The 21,528-nt window shown below is 56.7% G+C and overlaps 7 protein-coding genes across 7 annotated transcripts; 5 read left to right on the forward strand and 2 right to left on the reverse strand.

The window, feature by feature from the left end:
* Positions 1 to 669: 669 nt before the first annotated feature.
* On the forward strand, positions 670 to 2,289 carry MAM_08046 (Phosphoglycerate kinase; the record flags this gene model as incomplete). Its single annotated transcript, XM_040826844.1, has 3 exons — positions 670 to 735; positions 1,026 to 1,446; positions 1,523 to 2,289. 3 exons carry the CDS (start codon positions 670 to 672, stop codon positions 2,287 to 2,289), a joined length of 1,254 nt encoding a protein of 417 aa, XP_040675182.1.
* A 294-nt stretch (positions 2,290 to 2,583) lies between these two features.
* MAM_08047 (dss1/sem1) lies at positions 2,584 to 3,042 on the reverse strand (the record flags this gene model as incomplete). Its single annotated transcript, XM_040826845.1, has 3 exons — positions 2,584 to 2,623; positions 2,704 to 2,815; positions 2,934 to 3,042. The coding sequence occupies 3 exons, from the start codon at positions 3,040 to 3,042 to the stop codon at positions 2,584 to 2,586; spliced, it is 261 nt and encodes an 86-aa protein (XP_040675183.1).
* Positions 3,043 to 4,050: 1,008 nt separating this feature from the next.
* MAM_08048 (Outer membrane protein, IML2, mitochondrial/Tetratricopeptide repeat protein 39) lies at positions 4,051 to 6,307 on the forward strand (the record flags this gene model as incomplete). The annotated part of the gene is made up of 2 exons (XM_040826846.1): positions 4,051 to 5,807; positions 6,034 to 6,307. The coding sequence occupies 2 exons, from the start codon at positions 4,051 to 4,053 to the stop codon at positions 6,305 to 6,307; spliced, it is 2,031 nt and encodes a 676-aa protein (XP_040675184.1).
* Positions 6,308 to 6,732: 425 nt separating this feature from the next.
* MAM_08049 (Sterol desaturase family) lies at positions 6,733 to 7,731 on the reverse strand (the record flags this gene model as incomplete). The annotated part of the gene is made up of 1 exon (XM_040826847.1): positions 6,733 to 7,731. The coding sequence occupies one exon, from the start codon at positions 7,729 to 7,731 to the stop codon at positions 6,733 to 6,735; it is 999 nt and encodes a 332-aa protein (XP_040675185.1).
* Positions 7,732 to 8,506: 775 nt separating this feature from the next.
* On the forward strand, positions 8,507 to 11,415 carry MAM_08050 (hydrolase; the record flags this gene model as incomplete). The annotated part of the gene is made up of 2 exons (XM_040826848.1): positions 8,507 to 10,358; positions 10,445 to 11,415. The coding sequence occupies 2 exons, from the start codon at positions 8,507 to 8,509 to the stop codon at positions 11,413 to 11,415; spliced, it is 2,823 nt and encodes a 940-aa protein (XP_040675186.1).
* A 1,636-nt stretch (positions 11,416 to 13,051) lies between these two features.
* On the forward strand, positions 13,052 to 15,544 carry MAM_08051 (sulfatase domain protein; the record flags this gene model as incomplete). Its single annotated transcript, XM_040826849.1, has 1 exon — positions 13,052 to 15,544. The coding sequence occupies one exon, from the start codon at positions 13,052 to 13,054 to the stop codon at positions 15,542 to 15,544; it is 2,493 nt and encodes an 830-aa protein (XP_040675187.1).
* Positions 15,545 to 16,364: 820 nt separating this feature from the next.
* MAM_08052 (complexed with Cdc5 protein Cwf19) lies at positions 16,365 to 18,449 on the forward strand (the record flags this gene model as incomplete). The annotated part of the gene is made up of 1 exon (XM_040826850.1): positions 16,365 to 18,449. The coding sequence occupies one exon, from the start codon at positions 16,365 to 16,367 to the stop codon at positions 18,447 to 18,449; it is 2,085 nt and encodes a 694-aa protein (XP_040675188.1).
* Between the last annotated feature and the right edge of the window lie 3,079 nt (positions 18,450 to 21,528).

Here is a 21,528-nt window from a genome sequence, read left to right on the forward strand (position 1 = left end):
TTACTTGGGACAGGCAGCGTCTTGACGGTTTGGCGTTGGAGCATTCCGGCCGTTTTGTGATACATACTTTGATGTACAGTTTTCGTGTGTGCAAATTGGAATTTGCTAGCATTCACGTTGGGTCTGGTGTCCTCGGCCGCGAAACCGTGTGCACAAACTCACAAATGGACGAGCGCGCATCGAGCCGCTCAGCGTGACTGACGTCGGCATCCAACCAACGCAACAAACGACGGGGCGGCGTCGGGGTGATTTTTGACAGCCACAAGCTCCAGCAAGGTTTGAACTCGAGTGGACGTGGTCTAGCCAGTTAAGACGTCGGCATCACGTCACTGCTCTCGAGCTCAGTGGCGTTGGATCTTTGGTGCTTCCCTCTCGTTCAAAGGGAATTGGCCACAATATGGGACATGTGGACGTAGAGGAATCGGCGCCCCCGCCCAAGTTCACGTGGCGCCCCTCTGGCTCTCTGCCCCTCTGCCCCTCTGCACCCCCCCACCAATCTCGAACGGCCAAAGAGCCGACCCCTCCATAGCTCAAACTTGCTTCTTTTCCATTTGGCGCATCTTTCGTTCCGTGTTCTTGACCATCGGTAAAATCAGCCCATTGCTCATAATATTGTCCTTACGAGCTCGTCTGTCTACTTTCTTCACCGTATCCCGAGCATCCCGCAACATGTCCCTGGCCAACAAGCTATCCATCACCGACGTCGACGTCAAGGGCAAACGAGTCCTGATTCGGGTGAGTTCGGGAGCCATGAGCTGTTCTCCCTGCGTCTGAGTGCATGGGCTCGTCCCGCGAGATGGACATGAGAGTAGTAGTTTTGGGATCTCGAGACCAAGGAGATATCACGCACGTATCTGGGCTTTTTTTTTCCTAGCCTCAATCTGCACCGATTGTCGACTTTCAATGCTCCGCGCGAGCCGGCGGAAGCGGGCAACGGAGTTTCTCAGCCACCACTTTAGTGTCGCAAGATGAAACTGCGTGGCCGAAAACAAGAGCCAGGCAAGCGCTAATCACCCAGTATGCAGGTCGACTTCAACGTTCCCCTCGATGAGAACAAAAAAATCACCAACAACCAGCGTATCGTCGGTGCCGTCCCCACCATCAAGCATGCCATCGACCATGGCGCCAAGTCGGTCATCCTCATGTCCCATCTCGGGCGTCCCAACGGCTCTCCCAACCCAAAGTACTCCCTGCAGCCCGTTGTTCCCGAGCTCGAGAAACTACTGGGAAAGAGCGTCACCTTTGCTCCCGATTGCGTTGGGTCCGAGGTTGAGACCGTTGTCAACAAGGCCGACGGCGGTGCTGTTGTTTTGCTCGAGAACTTGCGATTCCACATTGAGGAGGAGGGCAGCTCCAAGGACAAGGACGGCAACAAGACCAAGGCTGACAAGGCCAAGGTTGAGGAGTTCCGCAAGGGCTTGACTGCCCTTGGTGACGTCTACATCAGTGAGATTTTACAACCCACTCTTCCCTTGGCGGGGGGGTAATTCTCCAGCAGGAAGCTAACCAGCCGGTTGAATAGACGATGCCTTTGGCACCGCTCACCGTGCTCACTCCTCCATGGTTGGCATTGACCTGCCCCAGAAGGCTGCCGGTTTCCTCATGAAGAAGGAGCTTGACTACTTCGCCAAGGCTCTCGAGTCTCCTCAGCGTCCATTCCTGGCTATCCTAGGTGGCGCCAAGATCTCGGACAAGATCCAGCTGATTGACAACTTGCTGGACAAGGTCAACACGCTGATTATCGGTGGCGGCATGGCCTTCACTTTCAAAAAGGTGCTCAACGACATGCCCATTGGCTCCTCACTGTTCGACGAGGCCGGCTCCAAAAACGTCAAAGATCTGATGGAAAAGGCCCAGAAGAACAATGTCAAGGTTGTCTTGCCTGTTGACTTCGTCACCGGCGACAAGTTCTCCAAAGATGCCGAGTCTGGCTACGCCACGGACGACAATGGTATCCCGGACGGCTGGATGGGTCTCGACTGCGGCGAGAAGTCGTCCGCCCTCTTCAAAGAGGCCGTCGAGGAGGCCAAGACCATCCTGTGGAACGGCCCCGCGGGTGTCTTTGAATTCGACAAGTTTGCCAGCGGCACCAAGGCCATCCTCGACGCTGCCGTAAAGGGTTGCGAGAATGGCAAGATTGTCATCATTGGTGGTGGCGACACCGCTACCGTCGCCGCCAAGTACGGTGTCGAGGACAAACTTAGCCACGTGTCTACGGGCGGGGGTGCCAGTCTGGAGTTGCTCGAGGGCAAGGAGCTCCCTGGCGTTGTTGCTCTCTCGAGTAAGTAAACCAGACGAGCCAGAAACCATCGGCCATCGAATACTATATAAGACATGGTGGCTGAGGGTCAATTGACGGGCAAGAACAATCAGAAAAGTCGCTTTTTTTAGTTTCAAACATGAATCAAGTTGTAAAATCGCACTCGTCCGTCGGGGTGAACACAGTGAGCTCGTCAACAAAAGCCAGCCAGCCGGTGCAAGCCCATCACCGCATGCGCAGCATGCACGCACGCACACATACACTTCCACGTCGTGGTCCATTGTGTATATTCATAATCATCTAGTCCATTCTACGTTCTCATCCTATCTTCGCTTCGAGGCTTCGACTTTCTTAAGCTCCTCCCTGCGCAGGTTAGTTTCCAACGAGCTGTAAGGGGTTCTCTTTCGTCATCAAGACGACGGACGCGTCGGCGCAGCACTCACTTCAACTGCGTGGAGAAGTCGTCCGTCGTGTCGTCATCGTCCCAGCTTTCTTCCCACAGGTGTTTCGTCTCGCCGTTTCCCTGGGCCGCCTCGGTTTGGTCCTCTGGCCAGTCTGCTTTTAGTCAGCTCGTTTCTCTGTAGTCTATGGGCGAGCCACGGTTCCCTGGTGCCATGGAGCGGTGGCGAGGTGAGAGGGAGGGAAGCCAGGGCATTGGGGGGGGGATGTGTACCGTCGATGGGGAAATCTTCAAATTCGTCGTCCTCGCCTAGCGCAGTGCTCTTTTGCTCTGGATTCTTCTCGTCGGCGGGCGGGGGCTCGGGCTTGGCGTCTGAAGCCATCTGAGCGCAGGTTTCAGTGAACTGAGGATTTGTATGGTGAGACACGAGGGGATTGTGATGACGAAAAGAGTCGGGGGTGCTGAGAATCTGTTGTTCGGGATGACAGGAGAAAGGTGGTCGTGGCCGGATGACGACCTCTCGATGGCGAGCATGAGCTTGGGAGTAGGTGCACCGTGCGGGCATCTGGCCGGGGCGGAAGAACGCGGCGCCGGACCAGCTTGCTACAGGGTAGGTGTCCGCAGGTTGGTTAGTTGACGTGGTGAATTCTCCCTCCCGTATAGACACTACTAGATGATTTCCTTGAATTTGGCGGCGTTGCAAGAGTTTTCTGTTTGATCAATATAACTACTGTGTCGGAGCATTCCGAGTCCTGGTCTCCTATAGTGAGGCCGAGCTCAAGAAGAACCGGACAACAAGTCTGTTGCGCAGCACAGAGTTCGAATGTTCCGTACCACATGCCGCGGCAACTCGAGTGTAGTGCTCTCGGAATACAACGCGCAGTCATGTCTCGGATGGGGGATGTTGCACAGCGAGTGTTTGATGGCGACGAGTTCAACGAACTCACAGGCGCCAGTAAGCGTCGTCTTTCACGCGCAAAGAGCGTCAGCCTTGCCAGGCTTTCGACTATGACGACCCACGCATGGATCGGGACGTTGGCCAAGGTCCCCAATGGCGTCGGCCAGGTCGACGCCGGTGCGCCCTGGGCTCCATAGTCGGCATCTCACCCCGGCGGCTGTCTTGAACCACTCGAAACGGCCTGTGGCGCAGTGGCTTGCTTGTTCAAATACGGCTGCTACCCACGGCCGAGCCCAAGGACCTCTTATCTACCTCGGGAGGCAATCGGGAAGCATTATATTCCAGATCAGACCAGACCAGTCCGGCCAGGAGACGGGGTCAAGTTTTCTCCTTGGCCGCCAAGAATAAAAAATTGCGTCTCGTCACGTCTCGTCACGTCGCGTCGCCAGCCAGGCGGATCTCGCACCAGACGTTGGCGACTCCGCCGTCACCATGAGTCTTCTCAACGGATGGTTTCGCAGCGCCAACACGAGCGCCGACTCGCTCAACGCCGAAACATTTGTCGCGGGGGAGCGAGAAAACCTCGCCGACGCACTGAAATGGACCGGGCTCATCATGAACGACGACATTGACGGCGCCTGGCAAGGCCTGGAGAAGGGCGAGTCGTCATTCCACAGCCTCGGAGCCGCAGTCACCTTTTTCATGCGCTCCATCCTCGGCTTCGAGAAGCACGTCATGGCCCAGACGGCCGCCAAGCTGGCCGACTGCGAGACGAGGGCCTTGGCCGATTACAAAAAGTCCCAAAAGTACGCCGTTTCCCGGCACGCCGCGAGCAGGGTGTACCCCCCGGGCACCGAGTACGAGCTCGTCCGCGCCCAGACCCAGCTGATGAGTGCCGTCGTGGGCGTTCTCAACGAGAGCCTTGTCGAGGGCATGAAGAGCTTTTACAAGCTGCGCAAGGCCTTTATCATCCTTGATGGCATAGTGGCTGTCGAGGCCAAGGCCGCGGCGGCCGGCTCGCGCTCGTCAACGCCGGGACGGGGAGCGCAAACCCCCAACGGCGACATGGACAACCATGTCGACAACGCCTCGCCGTCGACGCATGTGGACAGCGTTCCCCGTCCACCCTCTGGGGACTCGAACGGCGAGCCCCCGGCTGCCCCCCTCGACACGGACCTGGAGGTGACTGACGCCGTCGACGCCTTCATCCACTCGGGCACAAACATGTGCTTCGGGCTCATCCTGCTCATCCTGAGCCTGGTGCCGCCGGCATTCTCGCGGATGCTGTCCATGGTGGGCTTCCGCGGCGACCGGGTCCGCGGCGTCGGCATGCTCTGGCGCTCCGCCGCGCACAAAAACATCAACGGCGCCATGGCCGGCATGATGCTGCTCGCCTACTACAACAGCCTCCTGGGCACCGTCGACATCTTGCCCAGCGCCGGCGACTACGACCAAGACGCCGAGTCGGTCGGCCCGCCACGCGACAAGTGCAGAGAGCTCCTCGCCGACCTGCGCGGCCGCTATCCAGACTCGCGGCTGTGGCGCGTCGAGGAATCCCGCCTCCACGCCAACGACAAAAAGGTCCGCGAGGCAATCGACGTGCTGTCCTCGGGCAAGGAGTCCACCATGAAGCAAGTCACGGCCGTCAACGACTTTGAGCTCGCCATCAACGCCATGATCCTGCAGAGATGGGCCCTCATGCGCGACACCTTCCTGCGCTGTCTCGAGATCAGCGACTGGAGCCACGGCGTGTACTACTACATGGCCGGCTGCGCGTCCCTCGAGCTGTACCGCGACGCCCACCACGCCGGCGACGAGACCGGGGCGCTGGTGCACAAGGCCAAGACGCACGAGTACCTCCGCCGGGCGCCCCAGGTCTCTGGCAAGCACCGCCTCATGGCCCGCCAGCTGCCGCTCGAGGCCTTTATCCAGCGCAAGTTGCAAAAGTGGGAGGAGCAGGCCAGGGCGCACGGCGTCGACCTGGCCGACGCCATTGGGCCCTCGCCCGCCGTCGAGATGTGCTACTTTTGGAACGGGCAGAAGCGCATGTCGGAGGAGCAGGTGGGCGAGGCCATTGCCCACCTCGGCTGGGAGAGGTGCACCGCCGACGCCGACGTCGTGAGCGCCCTGCGGCGGGAAAGGGACGACGTGGCCGTTTGGGCGATTGGCATGGCGGCGCTGTTGCGGGCGCAGGGGAAGATGGACGATGCGGCAAAGATTCTCCAAGACAATGTCCTGGCGTATGATGGGTGAGTGTTTTTTTATTTTTATTTTTATTTTTATTTTCATTTTTTTTTTGTGCTTGGTTCTCTATGTAAGAGGGAGGTTGTTGTCAACTGGGGCTTTTTTTTATCTCTTTACTCTCTATTCCCCTCTCTCTCAATCACTGTCTCACTTACTGCCTCTCCTTTCTTCTTTTTCCTGCTCTTTTCTCTCTTTTTCCACCTCCTGAGCTAATAGCACTCGATGCTGCAGATCAGTGTTCAAGGGCACCCACAAGGACGACTACGTGCTGCCCGTGGCCACGTACGAGCTGGCCGTGATTGCGTGGACGCAGTGCTGCAACCCGCCGGCCGGAACAGCGGACGAAGTGGCCGGCTACAGGCGCGAAAAGGCGAACCAGTGCCAGGAGCACCTGGAAAAAGTAAAAGCGTGGGAGACGTTTGTGCTCGACGCAAGAGTGGGCATGCGCGTGCAGAGCGGGCTAGAAACCCTGAAATGGTTCAAAAAGAAGCATGGCTGGGCGTGATTTCTTGACATTACGGAATAGACAGGACTGGGACCGGCATGCATTGGCATTGGATACACATAGATGGGCCGTACTGGAGTAAATGAAGGGTGACGGCGCTGGGCTGATGATGGAAACGACACGTTGCTTCTTTCTTTCCCTCTTCTTGTTGTTGCGATTGGCGATTGGATGGCGGCATTATACTGGTATATTTATATAGATGTTGGTTACACGACAACTTCCACATTTTGGCCGAGACATGTCATTACTTGCTGTCTGCATTATGCAAAAACTGTATCTGGGGTATCTAGCACGTCACTGTCATGTTACACATCTTGTTTCCCTTGAGGTGGTCCCTTTTCCCTTCTTTTTCGTTTCAATTAGTCGTCTGGTGTTGGCGTCCAAAAGTACAGCGTCGTCCAAGCATGTGCCCAACGTGTTTTCCGTTACTCGTCGTTTTTGGATCGGGCTAGTCGTTTCTTCAGCGAGTCCACACCTTCGTGCACCGTCTTGGCGCCATGGTCCACCTTGTTTGCAGATTTCTCCTGGACGTGGTGTTTGTCGGCCTCTTGGCGCACGTCGTCCAGGACGCCACGGCCCTGGCTCGTGCTGTGCGCCCAGTCCAGGACGCCGTAGGCGCCAAAGTTGGAGGCGCCCTTGCCTGCGTAGTGGATGGCGGTCCGCTGGGCGATGCCGCTCATGATGATGCCGGGAACGACGGTGTAGCCCGACATGGCCAGCGTCTCCTCGATGGACGTGATGATGAGGACCAGGAAGTAGGTGAGCATGTGGGTGTGGATGAGCACCGAGGGCAGAAGGACGGGCAGACAGCGGTGCAGCAGCGTGGCCAGGGGGTAATCGGTAAAGGCCTGCAGGCTGAAGGGCGCGCCGGCGTTGGCGTGGGCAAATGCCATGTGCTTGCGGGCGAGCCAGGACGAGCCGTGCAGAACGTATCGGTGGGTGTAGAAATTGAGGAGCTCGCGTGAGGCGAAGATGAAGAGGCAGTGCCTGAAGATGGTCCAGGGGAGCGGAAGGGTGGTGCTCATCCTGAAGACGTGCCGCTTGAAGAGCAACGTGTATGCCACGCTGACGGCGGCCTCCGAGGCCAGGCAGGCGAGGACGTTGAGCAAGGCCAGCGCGAGCATCTTGGCCAGCTTGCGCGCATCGCGGGTGGGCAGGGCGCTGCGGCCGCCGAGCTTGAAGCCCTCGGCGAGGCCGGGGAAGCCGGCGTCGAACAAGAGGAAGACGAGGGAGGGGATGAGCCAGAAAATGACGCGGACGACGACGACTCCGGACAAGTGCAGCTCGAGAGCTGGGTGCGAAAAGACGAGGCTGGTCCATGTCATGTAGAAGAAGATGATGTTGACCGAGGTGGATATCGACGCCCCGGTGGTGGGAAAGAAGACGTAGGAGAGGATGGGTATGGAGAGGAGGAGGTCCAACATTGTGGGCAATGAATGGTCCGAGGCGGGCCGCGCGCGGCTTGGTGTTTTGATGTTGACGTTGGCGATGAAGGGGGAGATGAAGAAGAAGCAGAAGAAGAGGCTGTTGATGTTCAGGACTTGATTGACGCTTTTTAGCGACGACGGATTGTCTGCCAGGCAACGACGTAGCAGAGGCCAGGATGGAGGCGCGAGGCGTGGCAAACAGGATTTTGGCAATCTGGGGAAGGGTGGCTGCGTGGTCCCATTTTGAGCCGCTTTTGGCATCATGACGTTGCAGCGGCGGCGGCGGGCACGATTGACGAATCGTCGCTTTGGCCAAGGCGACTTGCAAAACCGCATTCTTCCTTTGGTCATGTGAGCGACGCGGAAGTTTGGTGATCTTGGATGCAGGGATTGATTGATCAAACCAGACATGTTCCGCCGCCTGATGGACCCGCCTGCTTGCTGCTGTGGTACGTACAGGTACGTAGTTACTGCGGTGCGGCGCCTGCGGTACCTGCGCTGTGCTGTGCTGTGCTGTGCTGTGCTCTGCTGGTCTGGTAAAATGTTGGGGCCGCACGCCCGAGGCGCAGCCGCCCCCACAAAGTTGCCGCCGTCTGGCGCTGGCCTCGTCCGGACCCTACCGCCGTCGACGTTACCAGACTCCATACAATTGATCCATTCTTCATCCATTGATCCTCCGTGCTCTGCGCCCAAATCACGGGGGCACCAAGGCCCGGCCGTTGACGCCTCGCCCAGTCCGCCCAAGCTAAGCCAAAGACAACCAAGCGTGACAATGCATCTCAACGTCGACGCCGCCGCCGACCCCGACGAGAACCTGCCCCCTATCCCAAACCACCACCAGTTCCGCCTCTCTCAGAGACAGCCACGCCATCTAGAGCCTCGCAGTCCTCGCAGTCCTCGCAGTCCTCGCAGCCCTCGCCGGAATTCGCTCCAGCGCACTTCCCGCCCGCCCGCCTCCGCCGTCCCTGCTGCCCCTGCCGCCGCTGCCGCCTCCCCTGAGGTTATATCCAACCTCATCACGAGCCTCAGCGCCATCTCACCACCTGCCAGCGCCCACTTCGAGTCGCATCCCGTCGCCATCAACTTCGACCTGCCCGCTGGCCCCAGAAGCCCCAGCACCGGCAGCTTTGGCGTCGATTACGGTGCCTACACTCGTTGCCGGCCCGACGATCCTGCTCGAGACTCTGCATCCCTCGACAACCTCGCCGCCAGTCCGCCCATCATTCGTACCTCGAAACCAACCAGCGGCTACTCGCCACTGACAGGCTCAAGGAGCTCCTTGACCCGAAGCCCCAGCCGCGAGAGCGCTTCGGGCCTGCGCTCCTTGATTCGCACCAGCAGTTTAGCCTCGCGTCCATCCTCCCGGGCCTCTGCTGCGTCCAAGAATGACGACGCCCACAGCATAGGCAACCTTTCGATAGAACGTACATCTGCCGAGTCCCCCGAGCTGAAACACCATCCGTCGCATGACAGCTGGGGAACTAGATCCGTTCGGAGCACGAAGGGACTCGTCTACACGAGTTCAAAGGAGCGTGTCGGCGAAAGAGAACTTGAAAGAAAACGATTGCAGGGGAGGTCCATTGGCCAAAACGAACCAAGTAGAGGCCCCCCGAACCACACCATGAATAGCGGCGCCCGGCCGGACTCTTCCCTCGCTGATACCGTCATCAACGAAGAGCCTGCTTCCCATAGCGGCAGCCCGGAACCGCATGGGCCAAGCCCATTGAGCAGCGCGCGGCCGCAACCGCAGCCGCAGCCGCAGCCGCAGCCTATCCCTATGCGAGAGTCGAGCCTGGGAAAGTCGCGGTCTCATTTGAAACGCACAAGCGCGCGTCGATCTAAGCGGCACGGCGACGCCCCGGCAGCCAAGCCCATACCAGAGGCCGAAGAACACGTCATTGACCGCAATTTGCCGCGCCAGCAGCATGCTCGCACGGGCTCAGAGACGGGTACACCAGCAAAACACTTGCTGCTCAGCCCGGACGACTACCCAGCATCCCCCGCGTCGGCATCCAGGGCAACCCGGCCCCGCCCAGACTTCAACAAGGAACCTGTCGACGACAACGACGAGGGAGCTGCGCCGTTCCCCGCTGTTGCGCAGAGACGGCGGGAGAGCCACAGCACTGAACGCAGCAGCAGTCGGTTGTCCGGCCGCTTGAGTCCCGTTCCGAGAGAGGCCCTCCGAATCAAGCGTGGCGGCAGTTCGCGCCTGAAGCGCCTGTCGGGCCCGCTCACTCCCCGCAGCGAATCTACGAGAACGAGTGCCGCCGCCTCGCCCGAACCCGCTGCCCAGCAAGCTCACCAAGTCTATCCTGCGGGCTACGAACGACCCGGATCTGCAGACTCGGTGGATGATGCGGTCGAGTCATACCTCTGTTCCCCACGCCTGTCTCAAAAAATTCGACACCCCCAGACGGGCCGAGTCATTTCCTTCTCAGAAGTCGGTGACGCAAATGGATCGGCAGTCTTTTGCTGCGTCGGCATGGGTTTGACAAGGTACGTCATGGCCTTCTACGACGAGCTGGCCTTGACCTTGAAACTGCGCCTCATTACGCCTGACCGCCCCGGGGTCGGTGATAGTGAGCCATATGCCGATGGGACGACGACGCCTCTGAGCTGGCCCGGTACGTACCCTCCCCCCTCCCTCCCTTGGGCGACGCGACCTCTTTGCGTGGTGGAAGAGCGGTCCGGGTTGCTGACGGTGGCGCAGACGACGTCTATGCCATTTGCCAAGCGTTGAAGATTACCAAATTTTCCATTCTTGCCCACTCGGCAGGCGCAATCTATGCTCTGGCCACGGCGCTGCGAATGCCTCAGCACATCCGCGGACGCATTCATCTTTTGGCGCCATGGATCCCCCCATCTCAGATGAACGTATTTGGCGGATCCCAAACGCTCCCCCCGACCAACGCTATTCCCACGTCCCAAAAGATTTTGCGTGCTCTACCAACGCCTCTCCTGAAGGCGGCTAACAGCAGCTTCATGACGGCAACCAGCAGCTCCATTACGAGCTCATTGCCCAAGAACTCACGTCGCACCAAGCGAAAGTCGAATACCCACGGCCGGGATGTCAACGCCGCCAACCGCAATGCCACGGCCGTCAACGACAAGGAGGACCTCAACAACACCCCTCAAGGCAAGGACGCGCCAGAAGGCAGACAGCAAGGGAAGGGATTTGACACGCCCAACATGAGCGAGAATATGGACCAAATCCAGCCAGGTGGGGGCAACATTGTGGACAGAGGCTCGACGGCCGCCGAGTCGACGACTGATGTCGCGACAGACAAGGAACGGCAAACGACGTACGACACCCGCTTGACTCAGGCCATCTGGGAGCTGGCCACCACAGGAGCCAATCCAGCCGTTGACCTCTTGGTTTGTCTGGAGAGAAGACACGACATTGGATTTCGCTACGTTGACATTACACGACCCGTGATTATCCACCACGGCAGCCGAGACTCGCGAGTGCCCGTCGAAAATGTCAAGTGGCTCGGCAAGACGATGCGTCGCTGCGAAGTGCGCGTCATGGAAGGCGAAGGACACGGTCTGATGGCCAGCGCAACGGTCATGGGCTCGGTCTTGATGGAGATGAGCAAAGAGTGGGAGGATTGGATGCGCGTGACGGGGGCCGATGGACGAAAAGACCGTGACAGGGGACGGCGTGGGACGATTGCCCGTTAGATGCCAACATGGCGAATTACTCAATCGCCATGGGGCTTAGGGCTTGGGGTGTTTGACACGACTTATCCTCCGAGTGTGGTGTAGCAGCAGCACCGTGGCCGACGCTCCTCGATTTTTCATGGACTTTGTGATTTCAGACGATGCATCTCTCATTGAGCGGAAGCACAGAAATCAATACCACGACAAATGATACCCCGGCATTGATTTGCGCATTCAACTAGTACGGAATAGCAGACCGGGGGAGCGGTTGGAATGGGATTACAGAGGAAGCCCCCGCTACGCGCATGTTGATTGAGCTTTGGGGCGTTGCTTGGCGTAAAGATAGGGTTGGTAATAGAGACAGACCTTTTGCGTTTTCTGTGGGACAGAATTGCCTCGACCCGTTCTGATTGCGCTGTGTTTCCGTGACTGGTGAGGACGAGGTTTGAGTCTCGCTGTTGAGCCGCGTTGAAGTCGCCAGCGGCAGGTTTTGAGGACCTGGTGAACAACATTCGCCGGCGACTCGATGCGGCGCTCGTGATGCACATTCCAGCCTGCTTGCTGAGATGATCTGGGCATCGTTTCTCATTGGTCTTGGAGCTTGTCTGGCATCCTGCTGGACCGCCCAATTCGCGTGTCAAAGACGGCTTTTTTGGTTGAAAAACCCACAACAAAGGTACGGTCCCGACCAAGTTGTGAGCCAAGAGTCGAGACGTCGCAAGGCGTTTTGCTTGACAATAGTTGTGCGAGCCCTGGGCTTGATAGTTTCCCGAACTGACGCCGGTTCGGGTTATCCTATTCGCCTGATTCTGAAACAGAGCAGTCATGTCTCGGATTGATTTGTCCGTTGAAACGCGGATCAAAGGCTGCTGCCACAAATTTTGTGCGATTGACTTCGCTAGCAGCATCTGGGGAAGCCACAATTCGGGCCCAGAAATGCCAAGGTGCCGATCTGGAGGTGGTTCACCTCATTACTTACACGCACCTTGTCCGGACAAACGCCACTGTCTCTAGTTTATCTAGTCGAGTCTTTACTAGTTGGTTGCTAGATGCCTTGGTTCCGACGAAGCAACAGGTAACACGTCTGAGCAACTCAACGCGTACGGCATCGAGGCACGAGCCTAAGTCGATTGTTCTTGGTCTCAAACTAGGATCGGACCTGGCCCCCGGGTCTCTCCAATTACTCTTTGCATGGCCAACCAGCCAATTTGCTGGTGTGAGTTGCGTCACGCGACACTGGAACTACTAGTTTGTGAATTCTCCGAGTAGTTGCCCAGGTCTACGTGGACTTGTTTTCCAAACACGAAGGAAATCCCGATTAAATCCATGGTTAAAATGCATGCATATTCATAATGGCGTTAGACTCTTGGTGTAGACTGCGGCTGGAGAAGATGTCCAGACCTCGTCCGCACCTCACCAGTCTCCTTGTTGTTAACATGGCATACGGTGCCAGCCCAATGGATAATGCATCTTACTTTCACAGCGGCCAAGACCTATTTCACATCTCGAAGGAACATTCAGCCTCGCTACGATTGCACAGGACTTTCAAGGTCAGGAAGATTGCGGACCCAAACTCACCACCATGCAGTCTCCTAGACATACAACTCTTAGCCACGCACCTCGCTTTGCTCGGCGTTGCCTCTGCAGCCCCCATCGTATGCTGTCTGTCGGCACGGCCTCCTTGAGATTCGTATTCTCCATCGCAGCTACTTCTGCCCTGACCAGCAAATGCTTGCACATACATGTCCACAGAAAGGCGCTCACATCTGCCGACCTCACGATATGGTCCCTCAGCCTGTTCGCACAAGACACTGCGATTTTACTTTTGCTCAGGCTGCTTCTTCATTCTGGGCCGCCTCCTCGCAACACGAGCCGCTACATGCAAGCTACATCTTTCGTCATCGCGTCCACCGTGGCCCTGATACAGCTGGCGGTAGCAACAATCAACACGGCATTTTTCCTCGTCATCGGGTCCGAGCCCCGTTGGCGAAATGCCGGCATCATCACAGATCCGTCAACATGGTCGACGTTTGCCGAGGGCCTTCCCACCTGCATGATGACATTTGCCGGCCTCGTGTTCGCATCATTCGCGCTGATGGGGATCCCCTATTTCTTTGCCGGCGTAGCGCTTCATGTCATCAAGGCGTCTTCAGCCGTGGTCGTGAGTGGGTTGAGATGTTGTAGTGGAATTCCGGCCCGCCCAAAATATGGCAAAGTTCCTCGAGACGAAGAGGAGCCCTACGGCCCGGAGCGCAAGGACACGACGCGGGGCTGTAGACGTCGCCATCGAAGAGCTGTCTGGCTCATCCAAGCCGTGACTGGCGCAATCCTCGTAGCCCAGGCTATTGCGTACATTTTGAGGCCAAATGAGCGCTCTCTCATCTTCTTGTCGTGGACTTCGGTTGCCCTTCCCATCGTCGACATTCTCAGCACCACTTCCCCGCTGACGAACTTGCTTCCGGTGTACAATCCGAATCTTATTCAACGGTGGGAGGGGAAGACTGCGCTGGGGGAACCCCGTCGCTGGGCTTGGCTGCCAAACACGGACGACCCCCCGGCCGGGTTTGGCGACTGGTATGACTCTGAGAAAAAGCACTACAGCTCGGATCTAGATCCCTTGAGCCAGGCCAACGTCGAAAATGACCTGCTTGGCGGCCTGCGTGGGAAGCTTGCCGACGTCGACATCCGACATGTCATGGTTATTTTACTGGAGAGCACTCGCCACGACGTCTTCCCCTTTAAGAAGGATGGATACATCTGGAAGAAGTTGGAAGAGACTTGGAAAAACCAAAGAATACCCGATGACGTCGAAGAGCGACTTGCAAATCTCACATCGTCTGCCAACTTCATCACAGGCGATTACGACGACGGCTTTGACCACGCTGAGAGGAGGCGTCGTGGGGGCATCAATGCCGTCCACGGCACCCCGTCTGCGACATACACGGTGAAAAGCTGCCTGGGGACTCTCTGCGGCATAAGCCCATTGGCCGTTGATGGCAATCACGAATATTACAGCCACTTGTACCAGCCATGCCTCTCACACATCATCAACCTCTTCAACGCCATGAACGGCTCTGCCGGCGGCCCTGCGAGCCGACCATACACCGAATACAGCTGGAACAGCTCCTTCCTCATGTCGGTGACGGGCCAGTACGACAGCCAGGACCGACTGATGAAAGCCATGGGGTACACAGAAGATGGTCTCATCGACGTGGAATACTTGGAGGGCGACCGGGCTGTTTTTGAACCCCCCCACCGACCGTACGTCAACTACATGGGCTGGGAGGAGGAAGCGCTCGAGGAGTACATCGCCGACGCCTTCGAATCGGCGAGGGAGAACAATACGCGCCTGTTCCTCACTCACCTCACCAGCACGCCGCACTACCCGTACGAGATACCGGAGGCCAAAGAGTACGTCGCCCTTACGCCGGAGGACAGTGGCAGTTACGCCAACGACATGTCAATGTATCTCAACGCCGTGGGCTACGTCGACCGCTGGATTGCCAAGATTCTTCGCATGATAGAGGAACAAGACGCTACCAACGAGACACTGATAGTGCTCGTCGGGGACCATGGTCTTCCCTTGCCAGAGACGGGCGGCATGTCTCCCTGGGGAATCCCCAACATTGGAGGCTTTCGGGTACCCTTGGTCTTTTCTCACCCCGGCCTGCCTGCCATTGAGATCCAGGAGTCGGTCACGGCAATGTCGGTTGCACCGACCATACTGGACCTTCTCATTGAAACCGGCTCGCTCTCGATGCCCCAGCAACGGGCGGCACGGGACCTCCTTGGCAACTACGAGGCCCCGTCACTCATCCGGTCACTAGAGGGGCGGGCGCCTGATGCAGAGCAGCGGTGGCAGCTCACGGCCGTGAGCCCCAGTGGTCAAGGGGTCTCGGTACGCAGCATGGATGAGCCTCGCTGGCGTCTGGTGGCTCCCCTGATTGAGGACTTGGAGTGGCTGTTCGGTGATCTCGAAGACGACCCCCATGAAGATGATCCCATCAGATCCTTTGATTTTGCTAAACTGTTGCAAGCTGTCGAAGAGAAATACGGTACCGAGGCGGCCGAGTGGGCTGAAGAAGCGGCTTTCGTGACACGGTGGTGGGTAAAAGAAAACCACGAAAGATGGCGGTATAGTCCTGGATAGAAAATCGGATCCGTGTGGACGAGGGCGACTTAGGCAAGCTTGCAAGGCACCTCGGAACGGAGATTGTCTCTTGGCGTTCGCATAGAGGGCGGACTGGGGTTGATACAGTTGATACAGTTGATACTGTTGATATCGTTAACGCCGTTGACGCTGTTCACAGTAAACTGGATGGTCATGGGGCCACGTCAATATTTGCCAGAAGATACCAGCAATGCCTAGAGATTGAGACCAAGAACCGTGCACCTGCGAAAATTAAAGGCCGGTATGACCGCATCGTGAAGGAACACAAACTGTAATCGGCATGCGAAAGCCCACTTTCGAGAAAGGGGAACTGAGCGAGACAGGAGTCGGCAAGGGAGCATTACTCGATCAGCGCAAAGTATTGTGCATTGCAAAGATCGCCTTGATGCCAACCATAGAGCTATAGCCACTTAACACGCGCGTGATGGAAACGGAATCGCGAGCAGGAGTAGGACGAGTCCGGGACTGTAAAATGTTTCCAATCCAGAGCTTGGCGACGATTCGCGCTCATCTGTTTGGCCGTACTTGACCAAAGCGATGTTGAGCTGTTGTATTTGCGGACTTTGGGATTGCTTGCGCATCTGAACGGAACATGGCAATGCCGGATGAGAGCCTTGATCACATGCACTGGCGTGGTGGCCCCAACCAATTGTATGTTGAGAGTTGAGTCCACCCGAGACCCTCATTCACCTCCACATGGCCAAGCAAAGCATTTGTAGCTCCCCAGCTCAGTTCATCCACATCTGACATCAAAACTCACTGCGCAGTCGCGAGCCCATGGCCCAGCCTATTTCTTTCTATGGACGGCCTAGACGAGTTTGAAAAATCCCTTGCCGCCGAACGGTTGGAGCGCGCAGAGGCTGAAAGGGCAGACAAGGGTGGACACCGTCAACAACGTCATGGCAAACACCGCCATCATCATCGGCACCATGACCACGGCGACGACGGAGACAGACAGCACAGGCATCACCGACATCGTCACCGCCAAGAAGACGACCATGAGCATAGACACAAGAGAAGCCGACACTCACGCGATGACCGCGCCGACGACTCCCGTCCATCCGGACACAAACACCATGGCAACAGCAGCCGGGAACGCCCTTCACGCCGCAGGCACGAGAGGGAACCGGGCCCATCGGGAAACGAGGGCCCATCCGATGCTCCCGTGCGTGACGCCTGGATGAGAGCACCGTCGTCCATGGAAGTCGAGCACATACATCGTGCAGAGAGGAACAAGCCTCCATCGCCGCCTCCGCAGCCGCCGAAGCGAATCGTCCACTCACGCGAACTGAATCAAGATATCCGGCAACAAAACCAAGAGTCGTCGCTGTCGGACCTGCACCAGCCCGCCGCCGCTGAGAGAAAAGTGGACTACGTCTTTGGTGACTCTGGTTCTTCATGGCGCATGACCAAGCTCAGAGGGGTGTACACGACTGCCCAAGCAAGTGGCCGCCCAGTCGAAGACGTCGCGGTTGAGCGGTACGGCAGTTTGCGAGACTTTGATGACGCACGAGAAGAGAAGGAGGAGATGGAGCGGCGCAGCATCTACGGTCAAGGGTACAAGGAGAAGGAAGGGCCGACGGGAGACTTGTATCGAGCTCGACAAGAAGACGACCAGACGAGGGCACATGACGAATCAGCTGCGGCAGAAGCAGATTCGGGCACTGTCATGGCAGCGCAAGGGGCAGAAGCAGCGCAGAGCCCAGCAGCCATGGACCAGACGTCGCTCAATCGCCTGCGCGCACAAATGATGAAGGCCAAGCTGCGCCGCGCCCCCAACGCCGCACAGCTGGAGGAGGAATACAATCGCGCCGCTGCCCTCGGACCCCGGCCCAATGCTAACGAGGCCGTCGTCCTCGGCATCATGGACCACCGCCAATTAGCAGGCACCAGAGGCGAAGTCAAGGCCGTCGACACCAGGCGCGGTCGCGAGAGAGGTCTAGTGGAGGAGAACAACGACATGTCCGTCGAGGACATGGTCAGGGAGGAGCGCCGCACCAAGAACCAATCTGGCGGCGAAGGGCTGCGTCTCGCTGAACGCATTGCCAAGGACGGCAAATACGACAATGACCTGGACTACATGGACGAGAATGCGGAAAAGCTCGCCAGACGCGTACACAAGAGCGAGATCAACCTGAAGAACATGGCTGTCAACGAGTTTCAAAAGCTGACGCGCGCCCTGGACAAGTGCCCCCTGTGTCACAACGAAGACAAAGGCCGGCCGCCCGTGGCGCCCGTCGTGTCTCTCGGAACGCGAGTCTTTCTCACCCTCGCGACGGAGCCCGAGGTCAGTCCCGGCGGCGCCGTCATTGTGCCCATTACGCACCACCGCAACCTCTTGGAATGCGACGACGACGAGTGGGAAGAGATTCGCAACTTCATGAAGAGCCTCACGCGCATGTATCACGACCAAGGCCGCGAGGTCATCTTTTACGAGAACGCCGCGTCGCCTCATGGCCGGATGCACGCCGCCATGGTTGCCGCCCCTATTCCCTACCAAGAAGGCGCCACGGCCCCGGCCTACTTCAAGGAAGGCATCCTATCGAGTGACGAGGAGTGGTCGCAGCACAAAAAGGTCATTGATACGGCTGCCAGGGCCAGGGACGGCATGGGTAGAATGGCATTCAGGAGGAGCATCGCCAAGGAGATGCCCTACTTTCACGTCTGGTTTTCGCTCGATGGCGGGCTGGGGCACATTGTTGAGAATGCCGATCGTTGGCCACGGGGGGACTTGTTTGCGAGGGAAGTGCTGGGCGGGATTTGCGATGCCGAACCGCATCTCGTCAAGAAGCAGGGCCGGTGGGTGCGTGGTGATGCGAGGGTTGATGAGTGGAAACGAGGCTGGAGGAAGTTTGATTGGACTAGAGTCTTGGAGCAGTCGTAGTCTGGAGAATGACTGTCTTACCCGACTTGAACTTGAGCTACTATAAACTTCACCTGTACGTGGTTGACAGGTGGCCTCGCTAGAACTGAATGCGCTGATGGTGACTGAGAAAGGGGGGGGAAGCCGGCGCTTGAAGCCGCTCCTGAACGAATATTCCTATCCATGTGCTGTCTAACCAAAGTGTGCTTGACGTGTTCATGCCCGAGCAATATTATCTAGCACTGATGGCATGGCAGCGCAATATGCTTTCCAGCATGGCTACCGGGTTTTCGAGTGTTGATCAAGTTGCATTGCCGCTCTCATTCCCTGTCCTTGCCCAATCGAGCGCACTTAGATGTCGGCCACACTTAAATACAGGGACTATGGCTAGGACGGGCCCTCGTCTTGTTATTTCATGCAGCGGCCTGGCCAAGTACCTGAAAACCGTGACGCGTTGAAGTCACAACTAACACAGACATTGTGACGAATGGAGCAACGAAGAATGTATCCGTGCTCATCTTGCCAACAGTCTTTTGAGCTCGGCATGCTTTACAGTCAGGAATTTCGCTGCGGCGCCCAGTCATGGATGACACGGCTTTATGAAAGGAATGATAAGACTAGGCTTGGAGTCAAGGGTTCCATTCAAGCTAACAATTAGCCTTGGTACTCAGAGTCCTTCGTTTCGAAGAGCCTCTGAGGCAGGAAGAGCTTCATTCTATAAGGCGTCGGTCAACCCAGCACTCTCGCCTTTTTTGAGGTTGCCAACACCTTCGGCCTAGGATGTGGCCTCGTGAGCTGTGTCGTGGAACCTGTTGTTGGGCGTTGTTGGCGACCCAACTGTGACGGGCCTGGGAATGAAGAGCAGGCCCGTTCGTCGCTTCTAGACCAACAGTTATCATCTCAAAATACTACTGCGTAACGCTGCAGAGACAGCACAGCAGTTGCTGCGTACGTAGCAAACTGGCCTCTCTGCGTATGCCGATAAGCCATGACCTAAATATCGCCGGTTCCCACAGCGACTCGCGGCGAATCTGACGTTTAACAGATAGGTGGTATTCCAGTTAATATCAACTCAGCGAGCATGTGACGTGGCAGCGTTCAAGGGTGTCCTGACAAGCAAGACTGCCTAGCTGCTCTCTAGGCTTTCGGATGACCAGGGAAGCATGACATGCTGCACCAAGGGAGCTCGTCACGGATATAATAAAACTTGTCATCTTTATGTTCGGCAAGCTGTTGTTATTCTCTCCAGCCTTTACATGCTCTAGTCTGTCGACAAAGGATTCAAGATGAGCTGTAGCTCTGATGTGACAAGGGCTGCAGTGTAAGGCTTGGAGAACAAAGAGGCTCATTTCAAAGATAATCTTGTAGAATGTCAAAGATTCTGTATTGCTAGAAGAACAAGAGGGATCAGTAGCGACTATATATACATGAAAAAAAAAAAATAGCAAGACGCCTTACAGCTACTCCTCGAGAACGCAAATCACCTCCGATGCCAGCTTGCCACACAGATCACTCTTTGTCTGGCTCTTTGTCTGGCTAATATTGACGCAACAAACATGTATTCAGAGTCTCGATAGCTAACCTTTGCACATGCATAAAAGTTTGGGGAAAACCTAACACAAATCGGACAAAAACCCAAAACAAGGTTGGACTAAACTCCACTAAATCTATCCCTCCGATTATAATTCAGCTCTGCTATTCTCATCATGTCCTTGCCTGGTGTAGAAGTCAATCAGTCGTACGTTGATCCCTATTTCTCCCAAACAGCTCGAGTCTAGAATTTCCCATCCTTCTCGATCTTCACGCGCTCCTACTCCAACTAATCGCTCGATACCTTCAACACCTACAGCATTCTCAAATATTTCTTGGTTAATCTCTTCACCGCCCTTCCCACTAATGCCGCTTCTGAACACAGCGGGCCAAAGCACCGCAACTCCGTTGGCGCCTAGGATAGTCTCATGTTTTTGAAATCCTTCAGCAGAGAGCTTCGTCTCCAGCCCTTAAATTGTTTCAGCTTTAGCATCCGGTCGGAGAAGTGTAATAGCGCACCCACCACCTCCGGCACCAGTAAGTTTTTGTCCAGCCGATATCTGCACAGTCCACAAGCTCGCGGATGCGCTCTAGACGAGGATGAGAGACCCCTAGTGAAACCAGGAACCCGTAGTTTATAGGTATCAAAGTTCCCAAGCGTTCGAAAGTGCCGGACAGTCCACTGGTATCAAAATCAGCAGACGAAATAAGCTCCAGTGCAGACGTTGTAAGATGGCCAATTCCTTCCAAAATTGACTCCGTCACTACGGGGCGATTGTTTTTAAATGCCTTTACTTTATCCACCAGCGTAGCTGTTAATCGGGGTTGCTGAGTGTTGACCAGGAAGAGCGGTAATTTTGGGAACTTGGCGAGAGTAGTGACAGATGGCGGTCCGGAGTGGTTTCTTTGGTAAATCACAGCTTTTCCACCCGCAGAGACGGCGTTGTCCACACCACTGGGATCTCGATGTGTGCACAACTCGCCCACGAATGCCCAGCGGCTGATACGTTCAATCTGTACCCGGGCTTCTTTGGAAGGCTGGTCAGGATGCGGTCCTGCAAGGGTCCGTATTTGAAGGAGCAGCGCCGCACTCAGGCAGACGCAAATGCTGGCGCTGCTACCCAGACCGGCACATATTGGAATGGTGGATCGGAGAGTGTAAATAAGCCAGGGCTTAGCGGGGAGCCTAATGAAAGGAAGAGGTAGAGGAAGGCGGTTGCAGATCGTACATGGATTTTTCGCTGCGTTTCTGGAAGATGCTCGGATACTGCCTCTGCATGCGGTGTAACAGCCTCAAGCAATTCGGGGTCGAGGGAGTCGACGAGAGAGTAATAAAACTTCTTCTTCTCTGGACCATGGAAAACGCCCCATGGTAGGGTGTCTATCTTCCACGTATGATTCAGGCCGATGTCTTTGAAATTAAGCTTGACGGTGCGTTGGGACTTTGAGAGGGTGGCTACAAGGAGCAGGATCTGAGGGAGATGGCTGCGGCAATGGCGGGCTTGCCAAACACGGCTGCGTGTTCGCCAAATGCTATGACTTTCCCTGGTGCAGAGACCATGAATGTCGG

The sequence above is a fragment of the Metarhizium album genome, assembly GCF_000804445.1.
Source record: "Metarhizium album ARSEF 1941 chromosome Unknown scaffold_41, whole genome shotgun sequence".
In the NCBI taxonomy this organism is placed as follows: domain Eukaryota; kingdom Fungi; phylum Ascomycota; class Sordariomycetes; order Hypocreales; family Clavicipitaceae; genus Metarhizium; species Metarhizium album.